Source organism: Salminus brasiliensis, chromosome 20, assembly GCF_030463535.1.
Source record: "Salminus brasiliensis chromosome 20, fSalBra1.hap2, whole genome shotgun sequence".
NCBI lineage: Eukaryota > Metazoa > Chordata > Actinopteri > Characiformes > Bryconidae > Salminus > Salminus brasiliensis.
The window spans coordinates 11,693,034-11,718,786 of NC_132897.1; the positions used below are offsets into that span (position 1 = coordinate 11,693,034).

The following is a 25,753-nucleotide window of genomic DNA, read 5'->3' on the forward strand; positions in this document are numbered from 1 at the left end:
ACAATACAACAGTTTTGGGGTTTTTCCATTTTGTCGCATACTTGTCAGTGCATTTCTGGAACACATGCAGTGATGAGCCATTTCAGTGACTTGTCAGGCATGAAATACTGCTTTGACATTTTACAGAGAGTCAAACCACACAGAATGAATCAGAGAGAAATGCCTTTTTTTCCAAAATGTCAGGCAGCAGACAAAGGCCCACAAGGCTTTGTTTTGCCAAGTAGCATCATCTTATTTTTACTCATCCAAATGTGAAGAAAAAAGGTTTAGAAAACACAAAGGTTAGACTATAGAGCAATAAATTGTGACATTTGTGACTCTTTCTTTTTATGATTCTGTAAGAATTCAAATGATCATAAAGTAACAGTTTGGTCTAAAAGGAGCTACAATAAATAAAATCACACCATTACCATATAGTATTATTGTTATCTGGTGACTACTGACCTACCACCTTAAGCCACCACATTAGCCTGTTAGTTAACCCCTTAGAACATGTAAGTAAGCCTGGCCTTCAACACTCTCACAATGACATTATTGTCAAAATTACCATCAATTTCATAAGCCCCAAAACAGGGTCTTTTTGGAATCCACAAGGTTTGCCGGTTAACAAATAGTTCACAATAGTTTCTGCGTTAATAAACAAATCTAAAGTTTGAGGGGTAAAGCTATGTAAGCCTTTACCTTTTAACTTCAAGGAATAATGAGTGGTACCAGACTTTAATTCCAAATGCTCAAAATAACATACCTTACTTATTAGTTTTGTAGACGTTACTGAAAAAATAGTATTGGGTCAGGAATAATAAGTCTTGAGATTTATTACAGAACAATAAGCTCACTGTTTAAGGTTAGAGGATAGAAAAGGCCATTCATTTTGTCCATATTATTCAAACTGCTGGCTTGCGGACTCACGCCGAGGAACACGTCATCATCTGGCCTCTTCTAACAATCTGAAAACACCATAATTCAGGCCTTCATGCTGCTTCCTCCTCCAGAAGTCTCAAAAGTAGAGAATCTCACTGGACTGACAGATGCCACGGCTAGCCGGTGCTCCTCACAACTCCACCCATGCCCGCGTTCAATCCCTTCCTAAAAGGTGTGGCTCCATTTACTATCTTTAGATGTTTTTCCTGGCTTCCCAGAAAGCTATGTGAGATCACAAGTGACGTACGTAAGTTAACAGAAATAACAGTAAGGTGTCTGTTTCTAAATGTCACAGGTGGTCTCACATTCCTTTTGGAAGTGACTGATCTATTTACACCTATGTTCACTTGATTTTAAAAAGTAGATACGAAATTGGCCTAGTAGATATAGTTTCATTGGCATTCAAACAACACAAGAGCAGGCTGTTATATCATGGCAGGTATATCATGCAGTGTTTTTTAACCTTGTGCTTTAGAACTTCATAACTTGTTAAATTTTATATAGACTTGGAAGCGACTTGCCTCAAACAACAAGTGTCTTGTTTGTATTTTGGCAGAAGACCTTTTTTTTCTTTTTTTTTTTAAACAAACCTCTTAGCCCAGAAATTTCCCTTGGCTTTGGTGAAACTTGCACTTGCTGCAGTTTGACACACTGGACTGTGTCTTTTCTCTGGCTTCTTGGCCTGCAAATGAGAAAATGATGAGGCTGTCAGTCAAAAAAGCAGCGCAAAATACAAGACACAAAACTAAATAACACCTTTAGCCTTGTTGTGTTGGGTGCATCTGCAATGTCAGTTTTTATACATTTTGTATTTTCATTTTGGAAAGTACTGACCAGGATGCAAAGCATGTGAATTACAAACTAAAAGAAGGAAGACAATCATACAACTCCCCAGCCCATCAGCCAAAAGCACTAAACATTTCATTTTCACTACAGAGAAGTGAATAGCCTCTCTTGTCAACTGTTCGTCATTTATATGGGGCCCTGTCACTTTCCTGAGAAAAGGGGAAAGACGAGTTGTAGGCTGCACAGCCATTCTGTGAAATACATAATGACAACAGGCCGAATATTGTTGGTTTTTGTTTTTTCTTTCTTCATCCAATGTAGCCAGAGAGCACATGAATTACGGCCTAGTTCTGACTCTCTTCCAGCCCACACACTTCTGCAAAATAATGGTAATGACCACAGCTTACTAGAATTGGTCCAGTTTGATCCAAAATAGGATAGCTGCACAAATATGTTGCATGGCAGGCAGTGTATGGCAGTGTACGTTCTAATGCCATGACAAGTCAACGTTTTGCTGCTACAGCTTTTTGCCCCGTTTTTCAGGCATAGTCGTCTGCTAACTACCTTATTAAACATGGCCTTAGCCTTAGGGCATCTCTGTTATGATATATGCTGGCCTCCAAGGGCAGGGTTGGCAGTCTGTCCCAAAATTATATTGGAATGAAGCTGAGTTTATCTTCTTATATGAATTTCCCATTTCCCCTTAAATGGTTTAGCAGCTTCATTCAGGTATCCCCACTGTTCTTTCTTGTATTAGATCATAAAAGTTCTATAATACCAAATATTGAAGATAACTTTTATGAAGTACATTTAAACATTTCTAATTGTATTAAAAAACAAATCTTGCAGCAGAGATGTGTTGGTTGCCTGTATTTTAAAATATTTAAATAAATCTTGATTAATAATTTTTGCAAAAACCAAAGTGTATTAAGTTATGCCCCACCCCTCTGCACTATCCATGCTTCTGTGCTTCAAGGCAATTTGAGCAAGTGCAGCTTTAGAGCAAGAATTCAGGCTCAGGCAATCTAACCCGTCCCAGTTGATTAAGCATGGCCCTCGCCGCTGGCACCTGCACTATTTATCACACTTGTTAAGTAAATATTTAGAGCTGAGCATGAGAACTGTAGCCTTATTCAGTGCGGCCTTTCTGACAGCATCTAATTCATACTGACCAGACAAAAACAAATTAGCTTTTACCTAGGCTAAAAGCTTGGGGGCTAGCTCAAAGGGGGCAAACACAAGCTCCACTGTCCTGACACTAGTCCACTAGTTGTGGTCTCTGCAAACACACCACTCCACCAAACTACACAAACACACCCTCCAAAAGCACCCTGCCTCATGCTACTAGGACACTTTTGTTGTCTGCTACATGCTCCTGTCTCAGTGGAATTTGTCCTACCAAACGCTTCACACACCTCACCCAGACAACTGGCCATTGACAAACTGGGTGGGTTCAGTTTCCGTGTGATCACACCCCACTGTCAGGAGACGGAAAGAGTCTCGTTTTTTTGTTGCTGGACCCAGAAGGTTTTTTGACTAGCTTTGACCCAACATAGTGTGTTGAGACACCTATGATGAGTTTATCCAGTTTAAATGTAGGGCCATTTTCCCCTTGTCTTTTACTGATTTCTTTACTGTTTTCTACAAGTTGTAAATATTTGAAAGTAATATAAATGAATAAAATGCCTCAATTTTACTAAACATTAGGAAGTGGTTGATATTGTAGCGTCTGAACTCATTTCTGATTTTGGTAGCGCAAAAATGTCCTGCAAAGTGGAACATTTATACCTTCATCACTACAGTGTAATCTGGTCAATTAAAATGCAATTTTAAAACTAAATAAATATAATATTTAAAAAAAAAATCTAATAAATAACGGTCACACCAAAAACGGAAAATGGAGATGGAAGACTTTTGTGTGGCAGTGACGATACTATACTTGCATATGTGTAAATGTTCCCCCCTAAAAGGTATAAAGATGGTTCTATAATATTGTATACTGTTTTCCAGAAAAGTACATTTCAGCAGTAGCACTGCAATAATCACGAGACACCTAATGCCCTCATGTTCCAATATGAAACTCAAAATGTCTTCTTAGAACAACAACATTTTCTCAAGCAATCTGTAAGCACCTTGAAGATGCCAGGCCTATGATCCGGTTGCTCCTGGCAGAGAGACTGAAAGGGTCTTGTAACAGTCTTCTATTCAGCAAAGATTGAAATCTCATTTGTGTGAAGACATAAAGAATCACTGATCTGAGTCCAGGAATACCTGAGAGGACTACAGGGCCTTTCATTGCTACTCTTGTCAGTGGATTAGACACTTGCTTTTTTCTGAAATAGAATTCCATAAACATTTCACCAAAAGAGGACCCTTTTCCCCCCAGCATGCATTTTCAATTAATATTCCATATTTATGGTTTGGTTGATAGATTGTGGAGAATTGTAGTCACCTGCTCATCCAACTTTTAGTCATCCATGTATTAATATGGTGTATTATATGTTTGTTACTGTAACATCATCTACTCTTCTGGGAACAGTGCTGTCAGTCAAAAGAGCATTACTGGGGTCAGAGGAATACTGATGGATGATTAGCTTTGGATCACAAAAAACACTTCAGGTCATGGATTGCAGTTACACTGCTATGCATCCTGATGATGGCGGGCTTTATACACCTCTAGCTGACATTAGATTCTGGGGACTGGCTACAGTGACCTTGGGTTCATGTGTGACTACTCTAGAGCATGCCCTTCTATTAGCAATGCTCTGGACATCATACAAATTGTGGGCACTGAATTGAACAGTGCGAGGGTTAGCAATGGACTCACATTAAGTTAAGTTAAGGTTGTGTCTGGATACTTTTGTATCCATCCAGATGAATGAATACAGTCATATTCATGAAGTCACTATGCATGGTGCTGCCTGTTTAGTGTAACCCAGGGAACAGCCAATCAAAATTGACATGTTAATGAGCTTATGCATTTTAATGATCCACTCTCCTGCCCTCAACTCCATCTACATCTCTTTGGTAGTGTACTCTGAAATCCTTTTCAAGAAAGCCCAAACCAAACATATCAGAATGAGAACACGTGCACTAACATTGAGACTAATAAACTGTATGGATAAACATTTTGGGACACCTGCTCGTTCTTGTAAAATTAAAGTTTTAATTTAATGCTTATCCTGCTTTTGTTGGAGTAACTGTCTCTACTGTCCAGGGAAGGCTTTCTACTAGTTTTTAAGCATTGCAGTGAGGAACAAGCAGTTCTGTGTTAGACAATGTGGCTGGTTGATTAAGCTTGTGTTCATGCATACTAAGGCACACAGACGAGCATTACAGGGCTTCTTAGTTTTGCACACCAGGGGCTTTGAATAGCGCTGATCATCTATTTGCATATCGGGCGTGTCTCAGCACCCCTTTACTCACCGGCATTGTGTAGTCATTCCTTGGAGACTACTTTCTCTTAGTGTGGTAGGCTTTATACCCCACTAGTCTATGTTTGGCATTAGGCATGGTGCCAAAAGGTTCATATTTATCTGCTCCATAAAGTCCTATTCTAATGGCAATACTTCTTTACAGGGACTGGACACATTTGTACATTTGTGTCAGCAACTTAAAGTAGCTGAATGTATTCATTAGAAAGGTGTCCACAAATGTTTCAACATACTGTTGATAAATGGTAAATTGATAATTTGACAAAGTCTACACTAACTTTCTTACCAGGACATGTAGCTGTGATCAGATTTTTCCACACCTAATGTTTGTGTGAGACTGTGTGGTTTATAAATTACTAACAGTGCATGTGACACAATGAGAGAGCAGTAGAGCCAGAGTTCACAGCAAAATCCTCTGATCAATACAGGAAAGAATACTGTAGTTCATCCATCCACCATCTCTCAACTCTCAGTCCTGCTGTGATCCTTATCAGGGGATAAAAGGGGAAAAGCACAACCTGACAGACTAAAGGAGGCATGCAGGAGGATTTAGACCGGCTCAATTACAGCCTGCAGCAGAAATTACTTTTGTGAAAATCTTTGATCATTGAGCATTTTCAACGTCACTGTTGATGAAACTATGCCATGTTCTGTTGTAACCGGGATGTCAGGGAACAAATCTGCAGTTTAATGAATGAAAGCATTGTGCTTCACATTCAGAGGTTGATTTTACAGAAAGCCACCCCCACCCCTTATAAAGGTATTCTGTTTAGATCATTTCCAGCTGGGCATTCCCATAGGTACCTATACTCTTCTCTTAACATCTACTGAGCAACAGACTGGGTACCTGGTAGGTATAGGTTATAAAACTACATTTGTTTTTGGGAGAACATTATTGTGCTTTCCTTTTGCATATGTACATATTTACATAAGTTTTACATGTTCCTAATATTTTGCCATTTTAAACGCAATACACTGAAACACATATACCTGTACACCTTAAAATAAAAATAATAATAATAAAAAAAAAAACTTTACAAAAAGTTGAATGTATTGTAAAAGGTAACATGTTTTGAGCATACATTATACATTTATGACCAGACACCAAAGGCTATTGGAGATGCTATACACTCATAAAAAACATTAAACAAGCTTAATTATGGACAGTGGTTCCACAAAACTGAATTGTGTTCCTTTTTACATAAAAATATTTAGGCTTGTGTGACACAAACAACTAAATTTGGCAACTTCAACTGAAAGTACAAACGTGTACCTAAATCAATTAAATTACTTTAAAGTAATTTACATAAATGAGACTGTTTATATATATATAAAATAATGAATGTTTTTTACTTGTGTTCATTCAACTTAATACCCTTTCTTAAAATCAACAAACTAAAATTGTGGACAGTGGTTCCATCCAATATGATTGTTACTACAACATAAAGTCCATGTTGAGCCTTAATGGTGTGATGTTGAGAAATAAACAGACCTTATATGTAATAAATGTACAAAAGTGAGATTAACAAGATTTAAAAAGTTAAATAATTAATTGAACATGTTATTTTAAACCTGTTCAGCTGTATCAACAGAATGTGACTTGCCCAGACCAAAAATAAGCTTTTCTTTCTTTCAAAAATGTAAGCATTTGCAACATTACCACAGCCTCAAAGCACATTCACACCTTCAATGGTCATTCCAACTCATCTTCCAGCTCATCTGTGGGTTCTGCACCTTCCTTCTTTATAGCAAAGACTTATCTGCTTATCTCCTGGTTGTCTCCAACATCTTCAAAAACAGAACAAATAAATCTTAAGATAAACATGCACAAGCCACAAAAAAAACCTGCTGTCAACAGAGCATCCATAAATCAGACCTTCGAATATTTCAGAAATGTCTCCTAATTAATGTTATGATTTTAATATGAAAGTGTGGCCATAATATTGTATTGTGCAGCATTTAACACCAGAGATGCATTACCACACAAGCAAACTGTTCAAGCGCCCAATTTTCTATGATGCAACTTCATGCCGGCTTCATCTCATGACCATTCACAAGCAGTTTGGCCACATACTATTGGGGCATGATTTGGGACACATTGTAATAACACAAGCACAAGCAGTATTTTATAATTACTTGCGGTAACTAGTTATAATTAGCAAATAATTATATATGGCAAGTTACAGTACATTAAACAATGTACTGTATAAAGATACTTATTGGATGAATAAAAGATACAGTATATGAAGTAGTGTCCATGGAAACTTGAAACAGAATAAATAAGGTGCCCATCAGAATCAGGACACAGCCATCGAGGGTCTGTTCACACCGGCATTAATACGCTGCTCGAAAAAATATTAATATCTTAGGTCTTTATGTTTTATTATGTTGTTGATCTCTTGACCTCTTACTGATTATATAAGCTGCTTTCTGACAAAACCAGTCATAAAAAGCGCTACACACAAAAAGTGATTTAATTTAATACGAGTAACTATTACTGTAGATTTTTGCTTCTCTGTCCATCACGCCCTTTCCCTCGCGCGCCGCTGTGTGTCCGTGCGCGTGCTGGAAAAGATCGTCATTATCTGATTCAGCCATTACTGGAAAATTATTATATTTATATAATAAATATTATATTTACTGGAATATTAGAACAGGTCCTAATTCAAGGTTTTGTTTTTTTTTACTCCAACGGGTTTTCACTTGCCAGCTAAATAGGTTAGGCTTATATGTGCTACCGTCAACATCCAAATATAACCACATACTGACATGTCCACTTTACAGACTGCGCTAGAAAGTCATACTAAGATAATTAACTACATGTAGCTCCATTCTTAATCTCACTGTCCTATTACCAAACTCGCGCCTCTCTGCTTGGCGCTCCGTCCACAGCCCACGCTCACTCGAGGAGCCTCTGAGCATGCGCAGTCTCTGTATTCCTCCTACAGGTCATTTGACGCTGTTGCGTTGCAGCAAAATCAAGTGGCTTTGGCAAGTCTTCAGTTTACGCAAAGCCTGCCACTGCTGACTCGGTTAAAACGGCTAACGCAGTTCATTAAACACGAGCCACTTGCATCCTGGAGGCTCTTAATATAGCTACTTAACCGAACTGCACCATCAATGAAATACCCCAGCGTTGTACGCAAAACTCTGACTGACCGCTTAATGGTGAATTGCCAACTATGCCAGCTAGCCCTAGCGCTAGCTATCTGCGTTAGCCGTTTTAACCGAGTCAGCAGCGGCAGGCTTTGCGTAAACTGAAGACTTGCCAAAGCCACTTGATTTTGCTGCAACGCAACAGCGTCAAATGACCTGTAGGAGGAATACAGAGACTGCGCATGCTCAGAGGCTCCTCGAGTGAGCGTGGGCTGTGGACGGAGCGCCAAGCAGAGAGGCGCGAGTTTGCAATTCACACAAAATACCTAGCTAGTTAAGTAACTGCACATTTAATTTTAATACACATTACATGAGGTTGCGACCGATAAATGTATTTTAATTAGCAAGCCAACTACTTTAAATATGAACTCCGACCACGCAGAGCGTCCGAAAAGCGCCAGCTAGCTAATGCTAACTTAGCTAGCTAATGCTAACTTAGCTAGCTAGTGATCTCATCTGCTGTTTAAACGGGGAGGTTTCTCTGATTAAAATGGCCCATATTACACAATTTTAATAAAACAGCTCAAAGTTGAACATAATGACAATCCCCGAACTCGCATCTCTCACCAAGAAGAGAAAATGGCGTCGCTGAACAGAAGAGTGCGCAGAGAGCCACGAGTGTCCCGGATGGACGGCTTACGGAAGCCTGCAGAGTTTCTCTCAGTGTCGCTTCAACAAAACCAAACTACTCGGCTGCATTTCATCTAAACAGCCCAACTCAACCAGACTCCGGGGTTATTCTCTAACAAATGTGTTGAGCAACATTACTGAAAAACTTTACAGAAATATTATAAAATGACCAAGATATCAGATATACCATCAACTAAACTTGCAAGTACACGCAAGTTGCAGTAGTAAACAACGACACAGCACTTATACAACATATACAGTTTATTGCAGAATCTCACATGGCAAAACATTAGGTTTACATTACACATCAAACCAAACAGTCAGGATACTGCATAGGATTTAATGGTAAAGTTAACATTCAAATCCAGTTAAAACATCTCACATGCAGAAAGGGCTATTAAGAACACCTTAATCCATTGCGAGATTTAAATAAATAAACTCATTTAACACAAGGCTCATGAACCGACTCACGAACCGACTCACGAACTCAGCAACACGAGCAACTCACGTAAAACGCTTCCTCAGCTTCAGAAAACCTTAGTTCAGCCAGCTTGTCTGCTAGGAGACTCTGCCATCTGATTGACTAAATGAAGAATCAGCTCCAAATCTATTTGTATTATTATTATTTTAATATGACAATAAAAACATCAAATGTATGTTTTAGTAAATTGATGTTCTCTAGTGTCTCTTTTATATTATTCCAAAAGTTAAGAACTTGAATAAAACCCTAACTCCACCACATTCTGGCACAACCCATGCCGTCTCACAAATCTAAATTCTATTTTATACATTTTTTGGTACTACAAAGAACAGTGTGGCCCTTATGTTGCGACTGCTTCAGTTGGGATATTTCACCTGAAAGTCCCCTAACTTTGTTTTGTTGGCATTTGGAACTGTATTAGGGATGGGCTTTGTTTTAGATGGTTTTCCAGTTGATCCTGGAGTGTGCTCAGTTTGGTAATTTACCAGTGCATTCCTAGCTTGGTGTACAGGAGGGTATCTCGCGTTGGGGGTGTGTTTAAGTTTGGCATTTTATCATAGCCAGTGCAGTTTATCATAGCCAGCTCACCTACCATGCATTTGTACATTGACATACATCAGCTTTAAAACAGTGCATCAGAATCACCTCTCTGATTACAAAAGACCACTTTTGTGCATTCATGATCTGGAACCACTGTAAATAACACACTGTACCTCCACTGTGAACAAGTCAGTCACAAGGGCAATGTTTGTACTCAGGTTTGGGTGGGCTAGAAAATAAATATTCCTGAGATTCAGGTAACCCCAGCCAGGAAACCCAATAATAAAGGGGGTCTTATGTTCAGTGGCTTTGACTTTACTTAACAACTATTGTAGAACGTACAGGCAAGTCATTGACTTCAAAGATATGTTAATCAAGGCGTGCAGCTGAGGGGGCAAACCAACTGGCTCGTAGTTGAAAGGCCAAGTCCAGAGCTGAGGCAAATATTTCTCTGAACCTTTTCCTTCACTGGCCAAGTTTATGCTGAACTCCCAAGCAGATGGAGCTCTGAATAAAGCAATTCATTTTGAATAACTGGAAGCCGTCCAAATGCGTAGCTCGCAGAGTTCCCCTTCTTCCTGTTTGGTCAATGCTGGGTGGTGTCAGGTTCCTTTACAGTTCCTGTATTAGATGGTGCAATGTAAATGTCTAAAGTTTCGGGGCTTGTATTTACAAAGAGGGAAGACTGTTAGGTTTAACCACCTGCTGTATTTTACTCATCAGTGCCGTACTGATGTAGTTCTCTTCCAAGCTTAAGTGCTCAAGAGAACCCTCTTTCCTGGAGAGAAGTGCCTCTAGGATAGCATTTCCTCCAGCTTCACCAAAATCATTACTGTCCAAGTCCACTTTGCGTAGGCCTTCGTTGACTCTCAGAGCCTCTGCAAATAGCTTGACTCCTTGGTCTCCCAGATGGTTCTCATCTAGAATGATGTGGGTTATATTAGTGTTCACCTTCAGGCTTTCAAACAAGACATTCCAGGCCTCGATGTCAGAGCAAGGTGTTTGGGCCAGGCCCAGATACTGCAGCTGCGAGTGATACCTCATGTAGGTGCCCAGCACTCTCAGACCTTCACTTCCCATCCCATTCCCACCCAAGTCCAACTCTAAGAGGTTGAAGCTAATTGGAGAAAGGTAGAACAGCATTCTAGGTGAAGCTGTTTTCTCTTGAAGAGCAGCCAGTCCACTAAGCAGGGTCTGAACTCCTGTATCTCCCAGTTGGTTTCCAAACAATCTAGAGACAAAAGGTAAGTATTAGTAGTTATTTAAACATGTCTTACCATCTTATCATTAGCCATGGAGTAATCTTTGGATTATTTTGATAATTCATGATTCATTGATGATTTTTATAACAAACATAGCTTTGAAACACTAACTAAGACAAGGTGGTTGATGAGCATCTAGAATAAAGTAAAAATAAAATTAATATCCAGAATGCCTCATATTTGAAACATGTTACATTTCTTAAGGCAGTAAACTGGAGACAATACTGCAAAAGGGAGTAGTCTGTGTCACAGTATGTGATTTTGCATTTAATAATGTGATGTTTACTGCATCAGCTCTTGGTTAGAGCGTTAGGTCCCATTCATTTGACTTGCTTGCAGTTAGTGTACTTCATTTTTACTGCATTAGCTTGTGGTTAGCCTGTTTCATGTTTATAGCATTAGCTTGCGGTCGGTGTGTTAGTTAACATTTACTGCAGCAGCTCGAAGTTAGCGTGTTTTCCGCAATGACAGTAGAAAACATGGAAGCTGTGGTTGTATTCCCTTCCATTCTATAGAAATTAAGTCTGCCATGTTGCCAAATTTGCAGAAAATCTGTGCAGGAAAGACCAGAGACAGACTCGCCTACTCATTTGGTAGACCTTTTCCCAGACCAAGCATGTTTCAAACTGCCTTCACTGAGCTTACAGCACAGAGGCATTCAGTGGATTATCCCTCTGGATTCCCAGTTTGTCCAATAAGTGGAATGTTTCAACAGTAAAAGTGCAGTTCAGGTCCTGCAGGTGGTTTCTTCCAGAAAAGGCTGCCAATCACTTAATTCCTAAGTGTAACCCCACCTTCTTACATAACTTCTTCAAAAGAGCAGGAAAGGTTTCAAAATCTTTCTGGGGAAAAGTAAAAAAAAATGGGCCAATATTAGCAGAGGTAAACTAACTGTTGGGATTAGACACTGGAGATGTATTGGGATGTGTGGCGCTACATATTATACTGCAACCTGCATTTTTTTACAGTCATTGGTTTACTGCATTAAGTTAATTAATTTGATGTGGTGGTTATAAATGTGTTGTTTTGCAAATAATTTCACATCTATTATATTGCATACATTATCATATAAAACAATCTCACTTTCAATTGTGCATAATCATGTGACAATTTTCCAACGAATCATTGCCAATTCATCAAAAAGGTACATTAATGCTTTTATTATGCTTTTATTTAAGCTTTTTAGGATTAGGCTTTTAATTATGTAGTTGTGACAACAATTATATCTTGTCTTGGATAAGTCATCAAATTGAAAGTTATCTATCTGGGCCCAGTTCCCCAAAAGCTTTTTAGTGTTAAGATCACCTTAACTGGTGTTCCATGTGGTACTCATTCGACCATACTAAGATGCTATAGTGCTAACATGCTTTCAGGAAACCTAGCCCTGATTTTGAATCTCAGTTACTTCTGTTATGCGTCTGTAGTAGCTTACAGTAATCCCTTGATTTCTGGTTTGGTTTGCAGAAGGTCAAGCAGAACATGAACTCCAGAGGGGCCAATGTGGTTGAGATTGAGGTTGATCATGGTGACCTCAGACAAGCTGCTCTTCAGCGCTGCAGCTAAACCCTTCAGCAGGTCATCGGTCAGTCCTGTATTCCTCAGAACCAGCTGCTCCACCTCGTCTGATGTGCTCAGCACCTCGGTCATAGCGTCCAGCTAAAGGCAGAAAGATTTCGAAGTACAGTAGCACATATCTGAATGTAAAACTACTGCAACTAGTCTGGTCTAGTCACCTAGACTGTCACCTGTCCATATATATATATATATATATATATATATATATATACACTATATGGACACAAGTATTGGGACACCTGCTTATTCATTGTTTCCTCAAGAGTCCTCAAGTGTTTATACTGCTTTTTCCAAAATAACTGCCTCTACTGTCCAGGGGAGGCTTTCTACTAGATTTTGGAGCATTGCTATGAAGAACTGATTGTACTCAGCAACAAGAGCATTAATGAGGTCAGGATGTTGGGTAATCATCACCCCACCTCATCCCCAACTCATCCCAAAAGTACTGGATGGAGCACTTTCATTCCAGAGAACAAGTTCAATGCTGAGGGGCTTTATACTCATCTAGCCAACACCTGACATTAGGCATGGTGCCAATAGGTTGATCTGCTCCAGAGAGTACTATTCTATTGGAAATACTTCGCTAAAGTGACTAGACAGGATGTCTATATACATTTGCACATTTGTGTCAGCAATAAATTAATAAAAATGAAAATAAAAGCTTAAGGGGTGTCCACAAACATTTGGACATATGGTGTATGAATAAATGCCAATTTTCTTTAAGAATAAAGCCCCTAAAACTAAGATGACCTAAAGAATTCCATTAAGCAGTCTGGGAAATCAGCTCCAACTGTAACATATTGGTTTTCCTTGCGTGCATTCCTGATATGCTCCTCTTTGGAAGAATAGCAGTACTCTAAATAACAGAAGGCCTACAGGTACAGTTAAACCCCCTGATATAGAGAGAAGCCTGGTTTAAATATTAAGTACTTTTATGACATTCATTTGACATTTAGAAGTCTGGTTATGAAGTATGTTCCAGAAGTAGTTGTATAATTACATATTATATAATTGCATATTTGCAAAAAATGCATATTTCTACTCCTTAATTATCTCTAACTATTATGGAAATACAGTGGAATGCATTGGGGTGACTGGGTTTCTTTGTCATATCAAAACCATTGAGTCACATGACTCATAATTCATTGCTATCTCATTCCCTGGCTCAGTGAGCACTGAGTACATGTTATGTAATGGATTTTTGATGCAATCCTTCTTTAAGTCGTCTGTCTGGATGCCAGTAACCCATTATAAATATACGTCTGAGTAGATTTGGTTATTTAATCTCAGAATAAATCAAGTGCATCTGCAAAGACAACTAAAAGAATGTCTTGGACAGTAAGTAAGTAGGTGGCTCAATGTAGTTGCGCTGGCTGTGCAGACGTGCACTGATCTTTCCCTCAGCATAAACACACAGGCTTCTTCCACTGAACTGTGTGGCATTTTTCAGCCTCAGTTCATGGGTGATTGGTAGACAGACAATAGATCCTCATTCCAATGATCTTAGTGAGCAAACTTCGAGTGAATATCTACAGGAATTATTAAATCTTCTGCAGCTGCTTGGGTATGCAATAGATTTGTGTGCACACATGTTTTCAGTTTTACTATGATTTTTCGATTTTGAGGTCAACATTTGACCCAGTTTTTAATATTCTATGCTTTTAATCAATAGGGCTCAAATCAATCATTTAGATATGTAGAAAATAAGACCATGGGGGCTCTGAGTGGCTCAGCAGGCTAAGAAACTGATACCATGGCCCTAAAATCCTGGGTCATGCTGCCAGCTGGAAATATGTAATATTTATATTATGTAATATATACATATTATAAATATATATAATATATAAATACACATCAAATTATACAGTTAGATTAAAAGCTAAGGCATATACTGCTGCATAAATATGAACATGTGAAAAACAATTATTGTAATTTATTGTAAAGGTTCTTTCCTAGCATAATGGTTATACATAGTCATACATTTCTGTTAAATACACTCATGTTCAGAACCAAATATGGTTATTCTATGGAATTGTTCAAATAACCATTTGATGCACCTATTTTTTAAGAGAGTGTCATAACATAACCTTGGAACAGTTACTATATCGGGGATATAAGGTTCTGTTATGACAGACATGAGTCCGTGGAGACTGAACTAACCTTTTTTTGCAGTTCTTTTTCTTTCTCAGACGTGTCTTTCTCTGGAGCCTCTAAAAACAGAGTTTAAAAAGGAATAAAGACAAGAACCTTCCTGGGCTCTGTGGTATAACTGATTTTTCTACCAAAGGTTGCAGATGTCTCTTGAGTTTTTTGTACCAACCTTGGTGAGATGTATGTAGCTGCTTTGTGTTCTTCTTAAGCTTCGCTGTGTTTGAATTGAAGACACTGCTGTCGCTTTCTTCACTGAGTTCCACCTCTGAAGCTGAGCCGTTAGGATGGGGACCCAAGCTGATCTGCTCTTTAATTTTATTCCGCTCAAACTCTAAAAACAACACAAGATACATCTGTCTCCATGTCCTCATCTCTTAAACTGGGACTGTGAAACATTACAGTTTTTTATTTGTATTAAAAGGCAGAATCAGCTTTAGAAATCAGTTATCACCAGTAATGATGAAAGATAAAAACATTCAGTATTGCAGATATTGAACAAAAATACATTTTTATGATTCCACTGCTGAAAAAGCAGTCTGACCAGCTCGAGCTATTCAAGCTGGTTAAGCATGCTTACAAGCAGGCCATGCTGGTTGACTATCATGACCATCATGACCTTGCTGGTTGACTGTCATGACCATCATGACCAAGCTGGTTGACCAGCATGCTCAACTTTGTTGACCATCATGACCTTGCTGGTTGAGCGTCATGACCATCATGACCAAGCTGGTTGACCAGCATGACCAACATGACCATGCTGGTCCACCAATATGACAAGCTTGCCCAAACTGGTCAACCAGCTGTACCAAACTAGTCAATCAGTATGACCAGATTGACGACCAGCTAAATTGGCCATGCTCATGGACCAGCTAGTCCATCAAACTCAAATACTCATATCAAACATATCATATGCTGGTCAAGACCAGCTGGTTTACCAGCTTAGTGTATGTACCATCAAAGACCAGCTGAGACCATCTGAAACCAGCAACCAGCAAAAGCTGGTCTTACGCTGGATTTTTTCAGCAGGGTTGTGGGTTGTCTGCTAATGCTTCTCGCTACAGGGGCTTATTTTAAATTATATGGGCAATCATATAGGCCAGACTTTAAGCTGAAAACTTAATTGCGCCCAGCCATATACAGTTGCAGAACTGGTGTCAGGTACAGGGACTAGTCTAAACACAGCTGATTACTTAACTCAGTATGTAAACATGCACTTACGTAATGACATTTGAGCAGTAGTAGCACAACTTGTCTTGCCTAAAGGCTAAAGGAGAATCCCAGAGATTACAATGGTCCATGCTTAAGTCTGAGTTATGTGTAAGCGTTAGAAGATCCACAAGTTCAGCCGCTTTTGTTCTCCAGGTAGCTTAAGCATGTCAGTGCATTAACTAAGCTGCATCATTGCAGTATCAAACATTTTATGTTCGAATGATTGACTGAGTGGGAATGGGTTTAAAAGACTCAGGGGGAACCCTGTCCGTGAGCAATGAGACGCACCGCTTTACTCACTGTTTGCTTTGAACCACTTCTGTTGGTCTAGGCCTGATTCCAGACCAGTGCTCATTTCAACACATTCTTCATAGAAGTCTCGCAGTCTTTCCCTGTTTCTGCTTTTGCCATTCGTTTCCACAGGAGCCGGCCTTTTCTTTCCATTCTGCTTACTCAGGGCTTCTCCATCCTGCAATAAATCTTCAAGAAATACAGCTGTCTTTAACTTCACATTGTTTTCTTTTTTGTTTGTTTGTTTTTTATAGGGTTTTATAAAATGAAATACAGCACTGAATATTTACAAGGAGAAATGTTTGATGTTTGTGATTTCAAAGTCATGCACTATGCTGCCAAATGATTCTGTCCAACCCTGCCACAAATGCATTAAACAGACATAGTAGGGGGAAAAATCTGTATTCACCTGGCACTTTGACTTTACTGTCAGACCCTGGATTTTCTTTGCTGTGTTCATTGGTGTAATCTAAATTTTTCACAGGAGACCTGGAATGATTTATAGCTGCAGGTTTGTTTTCATCTTCTCTAGTGTCTCTTTTAGGTTGGGATTCTTCAGAACCCTTGCTGTCTCCCGGCTGACTGTGGCGTCCTTTATTCCGCTTGTGTCGTTTCCTGTCTTTCACGCTGCTGTTCAGGTCTTCACTATCCGTAGACACCCTGCTGTCCTCTTTGGGAAGCTTTCTTGTCCTCCGCACAGATCTTTCCATTCCAATAGGGATGAACAAAGGGGATGAAGGGCAAGATTCTATCAAACCTACAGACATTTCAGGACAAAAGTATTGGGACATGTGCTCATTATTTTTTTCTTCCAAAAATCAAGGATATTAAAAAAGAAAAAAAAAGGGTTTCTCCTGCTTTTGTTGTCTTTAATTTCCAGGGGAGGCTTTCTACTAGATCCTCCTGTGAGGATTTGATTGCTTTCATCAACAAGAGCGTTAGTGAGGTCAGGATGTTGGATGATCGCCACCTCACCTCATCCCCAGTATTGGATAGAGCACCAACACAGTTCTCTGTTGGGCTTTTACTCCTCTAGCCAATAGGTTGGTGTTTATTTGCTCCAGAGAGTCATATTCTAGTGGCGATACTTCTCTACAGTGCCTAGACAAGCTGTGTCTGCATTTGCTCATAGAAGAGGTGTCCACAAGCATATATGTACCTATATTGTGTATATATGAAATTTTACAGGAGTACTGTCCAAAACTTTTCAGGAGAATTGTAGACTTTACTTATCTTGTGTCCAATTATAATAAGCAATCAATGTTTAGCCTCCAATGTTCAATATCATGAGGCTCATTCTCACCTTCCTGAGATTTCATGCCTTGGTGATTGCCTTGAATCGCTTTTGCTTCGTGGCCGATGCCATGCCTTGAGTTCACACATCTGAAATTAAACAATTATCATGATTAGCCAGGAAAGATTAGTTATCACCATTCATCCATCCTGCAGCTCTCGAGCAACACTCACTTGTAACATGGCTTCCCCCCACTCAACCGTGTCAGTCTGAAACAGCTCTTGCGGCCTTGCTGGAAGCCGGGGGTGTAGCGGTATTCACAGCACGAACTGATTCTGCCTGCCATTATGCCGTTGACATAGAAGGTGGCGCTGAAAGGGTAGCCAAGGTGTCTCTGGGAGGTAAATTGGAACTGCTCTGTAGAAGACAGCGGGGATTGCCGTTACGCTCACCAGCAGGCCAGTAGACTTACCACAATAATTTCCTACTGAGTTGGAAGCCCATGTTTCAAAACTGCTTGAATTATTGGATTTCCACTTCCATGGCTTCATGGTGTGTGGCGTCTGTGGTAATTATTACCTCCAGGCTGGACAGATCCTTTAAAGACGCAGATGTTCTCGCCTCCACAGATCTGCTGGAGCACCTTCATCTCGTCCTGGGTGGTTCCAGGCTTGCCCTGGCCCAGGTACGTCATTGTCACAGCCACGTTGGACCTCCTTGAATCTTTTTGTTCTTTTAGGTAACTCTGAGGAGGTAAACATGTTTGTGCAAGCAAGATTAGATGAGGTGAATTAAATGAAGTTGAATGGTAATTGGCCTCCAGGTTGAAAACAGGTCCTCACTAATAGCAATAGCATTTTATGTTGAGATAAAAAAAAAAAACCTATATAAATATATATATGGAGACATGGAAATCCTTTCTTACCTTTTAAAAAAGGTTCCACTCTAAGGGGGCAAAAAAACCCTTTTTTCAGTACAATATTATATCATTATATTCTGTCATGATTATATGATATATTATATGGTTCTATATTAACACCGCTTCCTGAAAAAAAAATTGCTTTGAGTGGTAAAGCAGCTCCCAGACTAGCTATACTCTTAGCCAGGGTTAAGAGTTCTATTTAGTAATTCATAGTACTGAAGGTTCTACATAGTATGTTCACTTATAACAATAGTGGAATACTTTAAAGAACCACATACAAAAAAGAGGAACCATTCAACCAGGTGAAAAACCTTTATATACCACTCATATTTCTTGCTCCTGGTCTCCCCCTAAAGTCGGAAGTGGAAGTCACACTTTGAGCCACACCTGAAAGACCCACTATGCACAGCATTTGTTCACAAGCTGAGAGACAGAACCATCACTGAAAGTTAAAGAAGCTTGAGTTCTGCAACACTATGCTGTTTTTGGGAGGGCTGTCATGCCCGCTTTATCAGAGTTGCATAGTGCAGTTAGCAGTGGAGCTTGAAGCAGCAACGATAAGGACGCTATTCTTCTTATTACAAATCACAATGATTTTGAACCTTTTTAAAGGTAAAAATGCTACATAGTGTTGCTTTAAGTCATCAAATGGTTCTTTGAGGTGGCATAGTTCTATATACAACTATTATTTAAAAAATAAAAAATCTTGAAGAATCATATAGCGCATAAAGTGATCCAGGAGTTTTTTCACATACTCTTGTATGAATGTTCTTGGATGTTCTTATATTGGATTACAGAACCATGATCTGAAAGCTCTTTTTTTGGCATATTTATTTTGAAGATTATTTTTTGGTCACTGCACACAGAAAGAGTTTAAAGAGAAAAAGATAGGACACCTGTGTGCTATCTTTCTTTTCATTCAAACTGAACTGATCGGAAAAAGGAAGTGAGTAATGGGAAGCACTCATATCCAGCACGGAATTTTATCACTCTGTACAGTGACGCAAAGGAGAAACACACAGCCTCAGAGAGATATCCTGGTATATATTTTGTGCATGTTGCCTTGGTGATGGTGTACTGTATCAGTGTCGACCCTGAAGCTGAACGTAGTCGGCTGGGTTTGTTCACCTGTTTGCCGTTGAAGTCTGAGCCTCTTTGTGAGATGACAGAGGAGGCGGACCCGCGGCGTCTGCTGCTGTACAGATAGGGGCAGGAATGACTTAGATTGGCCCGGGCCGCCTGCAGGTTTGACATCTTCCCTGTGATCGCTGGCAGGTAAACATCAGTCATCCGTGCTCTGTTCGCCGCCTGGCTCGTCTCTCTGGGCTGTGGAGATGGCAGGAAATGAAATGCTGAGAGGCCACAGAAAGCAGACAGAGCCAAATTGTAATGAAAATGCAATGAGCTCAGCTGAGGGACAGAGAAGAGGAACTTTGTCAGAAACCTCAGTACAACATCTACTCCACATTCAGCTCCACAGAAGGGTAGACTATCTGATAGGATGCGTGGAACTGAAAGGCAATTGGGTGTAAAATAGATTTGAGGGGAAGGCAAGCGTTTAGATGAAGGCAAGTGAATCAGAATTTACCTTAAGTGAGTGAGAATGATTCTCATCTAAAGATAATCTTTTTAAAAGCATCACTATATCCCATATAATCACAATTATAGGGCTGTTATATTTGCCCATATAATGTCACATATGCACATATTCATCATTTTATTAAAAGATCGACCAATTCCACACGGGTAAAAGTTGTTTTTTGTCAGTCTGGTGTTGGTTAATCAACACAGTACTATTCAAAGTATACCAGATGCTGGTTCATGCTGATCTGGTGCTGGTAGGTTTTAAACACCATATGCTTGTCTGGTGCCAGTTAACTAGCATTGCTGTGTTTAAAACCCAAGTAGTGGTGGTTTATGCTGGTCTGGTGCCGGTGGACCAGCACAGTCGTATTTAAAACCCCAAAAACTGGTGGTTTATGCTGGTCTGGTGTCAGCTGACCACCACACCTGTGTTCAGAACACACAAAATCCTGGGTTATGTTTGTTTGGTGCTGGTTGATCAGCACAGTAGTGTTCAAAACACTGCAAATGCTGGTTTATACTGGTCTGGTGCTGGTTGACCATCATAACTGTGTTCAGAACACACCAAATATTTGTTTGAATGCAGCCTAAAGAGTGACTGGGAACTGGAGAACCATCTTTGTTGACTGAACTTAGCCAGTGACATAGATGAAGTAGTTGAATTCTGCTATTCTTTAGGGGTTCCAGGCTTTTACTTGGTGATGCTAGCCTTTCACCTGCTCTATCTCTACTCTTCACCTGCTGCTGTTTTCATAGGTATTTTTTATTTTACCATATTCCTGCTGCCCTCAATCACAGTCACTGTAAGACACTTATATAACTGCATTTTACTGTATTTTATTTTTTACATATTTTCATATTTTCAACTCAATCAAGCTGTCATGAAATACCCACTGTTTCAGCTCTGCTATTGGACTGTACCTTGTAGACCTCTATAGTGTTGGGTCCATTCAGCAGAACAAGACTGCCTCGCCGGGTGATGATACTGTCCAGGGCCAGAGGGTGGAAGGACACAGGTGTCCTAGTCCTTTCACCCCTCTTAACCAGGGGACGAACCTGTAGTACGACAAACGACAAAAGTAAGTAAAATTAGTAAAAAAAAAAAACAGTAACACTTCAGTTCTCATTCTTATTCCTATTTCATCTTATTTTACTTCTCGATATGCTGGTCAATTTCCTTTATGCTTTTCCCCTCACCTGGGCATCTTTGCCTTCAATCCGGAAGCCTTTGTTGTTAAACAGGTCCTGCAAGCTGTGTCTCCGGACACTTCTAGTGGACGTTTTCTGATAGGCTTCCATCACTGTTCTCGCTCATCTGTACTTTTGCACAAATTGAAAATAACTAATTAAAAGATAATGTAGGTGGCAGTTGCTCTGGAAGAATCCAAGCTGTTCTGCTCTAGTTCAGTTTTGCCATGACTAATGAATAAGACGTGTGTGTAATGCAATAGCGTTTCAAGCCCGGGATCGTGTCATCTGGTACCCAGAGAGCTTCAGCAGCAGAGGGTAGGGAAGTGGCTGGCATTCCAGAGAAATGTATTAAATAATGCATGCACAACTACTGGGCCCTGTTCCTTCCTAGATGCCTAGATGAGAAACAAATGAAGATAATCTGATTGCAGTTATAGCTTGTTAAATTGTTTTCATTTTGTGATTTGTCTTTTATTTTCCTACATTCCAGAGTATTCTCTTTCAATTCAACCCTTGAGATTACAATTCTCCTTCATTTTGTAGCATCACTCTGCCTAACAAATGATAAACTGGCAAAACACATCTTCATTTCGGACGAAATGAATGTTTTCCTAACAAAATAGAGCTGGTGTCAAGCAATAAAAGCCCAATTCAAGCAACGTACCTTCCAAACTGTAAATAATCTGGAGAAGCGATGCCTTAAATTGCAGAAGAAATTGAGATATGTTACCTGCTATTCTTTTTAGGAGAGTCAAAGTCACCCAGGTGGCGTAGTAATGGTGCGATCTTTCATCTCCTTGTTGATTCCTCACTCTTTGCTCTAGTCCCAAGCCAAGGCGATATCTGAGAGGCTGACAGCTTTGACACCCACTCTTGGCACACTACCCTGATCTCTCATTAATGTATAATGAACCTCTACCTCTCGTCTCTAACTGGCTTAAACAGGCCGTCTTAATGATGGAAAGAGAAGAACGTTCCATGTCCTGAGTAGTCCTCGTGGTTTTGGTCTGCTTTTTGTCCAAATATGATCTATTAGGTGTCTGTGGGTGCTGCACACTCTTATAAATATTCCTATGAGCAGTGCCATAGAAGAAACACTTTTCCCCCCAAAAGAAGCCGTCAGTAGATGCTTCTTTAAGGAGTTATTCTTATAAATGAGTTTAAAAATGGGAAGAACCTCAATACAATATAAAGCATCTATATCGGTTATGGTCTATATAAGGTTGCTACTAGAACTGTAGGTTTAACTCAGAAAACATTTAGGAAACGTTTTAACAGTATAGCAGTTTGCATTTAGCAGTTCTTAGTTCAAGTTCTTAACTTGTTTATGATATGAGCAGCTAAACCCTAGATGTATCAAGTTCTTAATTTTAACATTTATTATTTAGCAACTAATACATAAGAACAAATTCATAAACTAATTAGGTCCTGTATGAGAGTAAGGGACACATAGGACCTTACATTTACAATCATAGGTTAAGGTGCTAGAAAGGGTTCTTTGCACAATGCCATTAGAACCACATTCCTCAAAGAACCTTTTAATGGGTGGTTCTGAAGCTGTATGAGGGTGAAAACATTTTAAAGGTTTGGAAAAACCTTTGTGACCACTGCAATAGAACCTTTACAGTATTACAGTACATATTTTAACCTGTAAAATTGTTCTTTACACACATGCATCTCTTTTCAGATTTTTTTTTTTATGTTGCCCAAAAAAAACCTTTTTGTGACAGAGTATAGAACTTAAGCATGGTTAGGAAACCTGGTTTACTTAGAGCAGGGTAAACGCTCTGTAGCTGTCTGGAAAACAGATTTGAGCAACACTCATTTTACAAACAGAGTAATGCCTTGTCACTGTCATAACCCCCAAACACCCTCTAGCATTTCTTTTCAGGTTTTATTTTTCCAGTTGAAAACACCAACAGAACATTTAATAATTAGTTGAAATGGAAATAACTCCAACTGGTCCATCAGAAAAACATTTGATGATAAACAGAAATAGAAATACACTATATGGACAAAAGTACTGAGCTTTTGTTGGAGTAACCATCTCTACTGTCCAGGAAAGGCTTTTTACTAGATTGTGAAGCATTGCTGTGAGAATTTGATTACATTGGATGTTGGATGATCACCACCACATCTCATCACAAACTCATCCCAAAAGTTCTGGATGGAGCACCATTATTCCAAAGAACACAGTTCCACTGATCCACAGCTCAGTGCTGGGGAGCTTGACATTAGGCATGGTGACAATAGGTTCATGTTTATCTGTCTCCTATACTATTGACAATACTTCTCTAGGTGAACAAGACAAGCTGTGCATTTGCACCTTTGTTTCAGCAATTGATGCAACTTAAAATAGCTGAATGTAGCCATCATAGAAGGGGTGTCCACAGACATTTGTACATATAGTGTACAGTCATGTGAAAAACTTAGGACACCCAACAAAAATCTTGTTTTTATTTATATACTTAAACATATGGACATTTGATCTTCATTTAAACAGTATTAAGAGGTGGGGGTAATATAGCTAAACCAATAAAGAAATGTCTTTTAAAACTTCATTTGTAAAATAAAATGAATAGAAATGCAATTTTCCTGAGTAAAAGGTTAAGACACCCCCACATTTATTCCTGCTAAAATGCCTAAAATTAGAATCATGTGTAGCACATCAGTTGTAGATTATTAGCACATTATTAGATGGGATTTTGGAGAAGCCTGTCTTATTTAAACCTCAGACATTTAGTTTGGTTTCCCCCTGATTGGTAATGTGAGTGTTTTCACCAAGCTGAGATCCAAATAGCTCTTTGAGGCCTTCAGTAAGAAGAGTAGATGCATATGAGCCTGGGAAGGGATTTAAATAGATCTCAGAAAAATGTAAAAACAGCTGTCCCACTGTCTGCAACAATTACCAAGTTCAGTTCAACAGCAGGCCACAAGATGCATAAAGAAGTCTCTAACAATCTCTTGCAACAGCTAAGGCCAAGGACACCATCTACCATCAGAAAGAGATCACACATGTCTGATTTTCATGGCAGGTGTGCAAAGAAGAAAGCTCTGCTGTCAAAAAAAAAACATAAGTGCAAAACTAAATTTTTCCAGAGAAGACCAGGACATCTGGAACAAGTTTAATTATTTGGACATAGGAACAGAGGACATGTTTGGCATAAACCAGGCACAGCATTTCAACACAAAAACCTGTATCAACTGTGAAGCATGGAGGTGGAAATGTCATGGTTTGGGGCTGCAGTAGTGCCTGGAGAGCTCTCCAACATAGAATCCACTAGGATTCTTTATTGTATTAGAAAGCGCATGAGGAGAATGTGAGACATCAGACAGCTGAACGATTTCTGCATGGAGGAGTGGGAAAAACATCTAACTGAACTTATTTCAGCCAAGGGGGGTAAGATCAGCTATTAGGGCATAGGGTGTCCTCACAGGAAAATCACATTTGTATTAATTTCATTCTACAAATGGTTTTTAAAAGGCATTTCTTCAGCTGTATGTGTTTAGTTACTACCTCCATATCTTAGTATTGTTTAAATGAAGATCAAATGTCAAATATGTTTGAATATATTGGAAAAGGTTTTCATGGGTTGTCCTAATTTGTTTTTTTTTTACATGGCTGTAGGTCCTACCAGCAGAACATTTTATCATGTATAGAAATGGAAATAGGCCCATTAGGTCCAAAGTGACTTGAAATAAAATTGCATTACACAAATGTATTTTATTAATGAATAAACTAACAATCTGAGGAACAGGGATTTTCTGTTAGTTTGAAATATTCTGTATATCACTGTTTCATCATTTGTGAAAATATTTGTTTATTTCTGGGACAATATGCCGCATTCCATACACTGCTCCATACGAGGAGTAGCTTTTGGCTCAGCTCTGCTTCACTTCCTTTCAAAGGCATTCATACCCATCACTTTCTCCACAGCTGCTCCCCCTCCCTCCATGCCCTGCAGCGAATTCTCTAAATGCTGCTACTGTGGACTCGCTGCCTCTGGGTCTTTTTCATGCACTCTGTAGCCACTCTGCCTGGCTTGAATGGATGTGCTCTGTTAGTTTGGGGAAAGCTTCTGGAGCAGTACTCGCTGCATCTATCCAAACGGACCTCAGCTTCTTATTATTGTGCTTGGCAGAGACGGGCCAGCTTCCTGCCACTCGTATTCAAGCTGTGCGTCAGTCAGTTTAGCAGCAGAGTGCGCTGATTCACTACAGAACTGCTAGTAATAATTGTTTTTTGGAAACTCCTGATTCACTGTGATTCATTCAATTTGGATTGCACTGGTAGAGGTAATGCTTTTACTGGTACTGACAGAACAGGCAAAAAAATGTGTACATCAGAATCTGACTAACAGGGTCTTATATCGTCATTGTCAATAT

General features: G+C 39.4%; 1 protein-coding gene across 1 annotated transcript; it reads right to left on the reverse strand.

Moving 5' to 3' along the window:
• Positions 1 to 10,617: 10,617 nt before the first annotated feature.
• On the reverse strand, positions 10,618 to 19,882 carry LOC140542367 (uncharacterized). The gene is made up of 10 exons (XM_072665318.1): positions 19,721 to 19,882; positions 18,250 to 18,415; positions 17,904 to 18,087; positions 17,740 to 17,819; positions 16,846 to 17,193; positions 16,446 to 16,625; positions 15,106 to 15,267; positions 14,946 to 14,995; positions 12,643 to 12,866; positions 10,618 to 11,179 (listed from the first exon to the last, which is right to left on the reverse strand). Exons 1-10 carry the CDS (start codon positions 19,880 to 19,882, stop codon positions 10,618 to 10,620), a joined length of 2,118 nt encoding a protein of 705 aa, XP_072521419.1.
• Between the last annotated feature and the right edge of the window lie 5,871 nt (positions 19,883 to 25,753).

Coding starts and splice junctions, on each gene's coding strand:
- LOC140542367 (XM_072665318.1), bottom strand. CDS start 19,882: ATGACTGATGTTTACCTGCCAGCGATCACAGGGAAGATGTCAAACCTG. Junction 18,416..19,720: donor CAGACTTCAACGGCAAACAG/GTGAACAAACCC, acceptor TTACCTCCTCAG/AGTTACCTAAAAGAACAAAA. Junction 11,180..12,642: donor CCAGAAATCAAGGGATTACT/GTAAGCTACTAC, acceptor TTTTGTCTCTAG/ATTGTTTGGAAACCAACTGG.